Here is a 958-nt window from a genome sequence, read left to right as displayed (position 1 = left end):
CCCCCCCCCTGTTATTAGTGTTCGTGTAACCCCGTTTACACCCTCCCCATTAAGTTTGAGAGCATTTACAGTTCCATCGATTATTGCCTCAAGGAGGCTCGCCTGTCCATTAGACACTGCAGCTCAATTTGTTGGAGTTTAACAACTTCCTTGCTCAATGAGCTCTGTGTCCACGACACGAAAATCATCAAGTCTCGCTGGTTCTGACAGCGAACACGGGCAGAGCCCAACTTCGTCTCCCGCACGCGGTGCAATGTCGGACATTGCGTCCGCGGCACCGAAGGATGTACATCCTAGGCTCGATGGGGACGAGCGTCACGCTTTGCGCATGGTATCAATGATGAGTGGTCTCGTTGAGGATGTGGAGGTGGTCGACTACGAGTCTGACACTTCTTTTCCCGCATAGGATGACGAGGAAGGCAAACTGCGCTAGCGGCGGCGTGATACGAGCCCTGCTCGCGCCTTGCGGACCCCATGTTCGTTCCCTGATTTCTCATCAACTGAGGGACGTCGTGTAGTCACCAATTACCTCGATCGGGCTCAGAGGCGGCAGCTGGAAGCTGCCCGTAAGGCGGCTTTGAAGCGCGCCCATGCACGGCCGGTGATTACACCTCGAGTGGAATATGGCTTCCGCTCAGCGGATCCCGCTGTGGAAGCGAAGGACGCGGTAACTCGATCGATACGCCTCCTCATCATCGGTCTTCGGCCAGAACGGAAGATCAGCTTGCCAAACGTAAAGCTCTTCGAGCTCGTTTCTTGGTTCCACAAAAACTTTCGTTGGAAGCTTATCGCACTCGTCTGAGTGCTCAACGAGGTGTCTCTCGTGTACCCGCAAAATGCGGACAATACCTGTAGTGCTTGCCCCTGGCGAAAGCGCTACAGATGACAAAATCGCTCTTTGAACGATGGGTGGAATGACACCGGAAACTTTCGTCACTGTATAACCTACAGCCGAGCA

General features: G+C 54.2%; 1 protein-coding gene across 1 annotated transcript in view; it reads right to left on the bottom strand.

The window, feature by feature from the left end:
- Positions 1–945: 945 nt before the first annotated feature.
- The window catches only part of PHALS_06059 (uncharacterized protein), a gene marked incomplete at both ends in the record, with an annotated part of 554 nt that continues 541 nt past the window's right edge, over positions 946–958 (bottom strand). Inside the window, one exon of the mRNA XM_024723407.1 lies at positions 946–958. This exon is cut by the window's right edge and continues 215 nt beyond it. Within this exon, the coding sequence (XP_024574386.1) occupies positions 946–958 (13 nt within the window).

This window comes from Plasmopara halstedii (genome assembly GCF_900000015.1).
Source record: "Plasmopara halstedii genome assembly, contig: Scaffold_292, whole genome shotgun sequence".
NCBI lineage: Eukaryota > Oomycota > Peronosporomycetes > Peronosporales > Peronosporaceae > Plasmopara > Plasmopara halstedii.
Note: the sequence above shows the minus strand (reverse complement) of the source record. Positions and strands in the feature narration are given on the sequence as shown.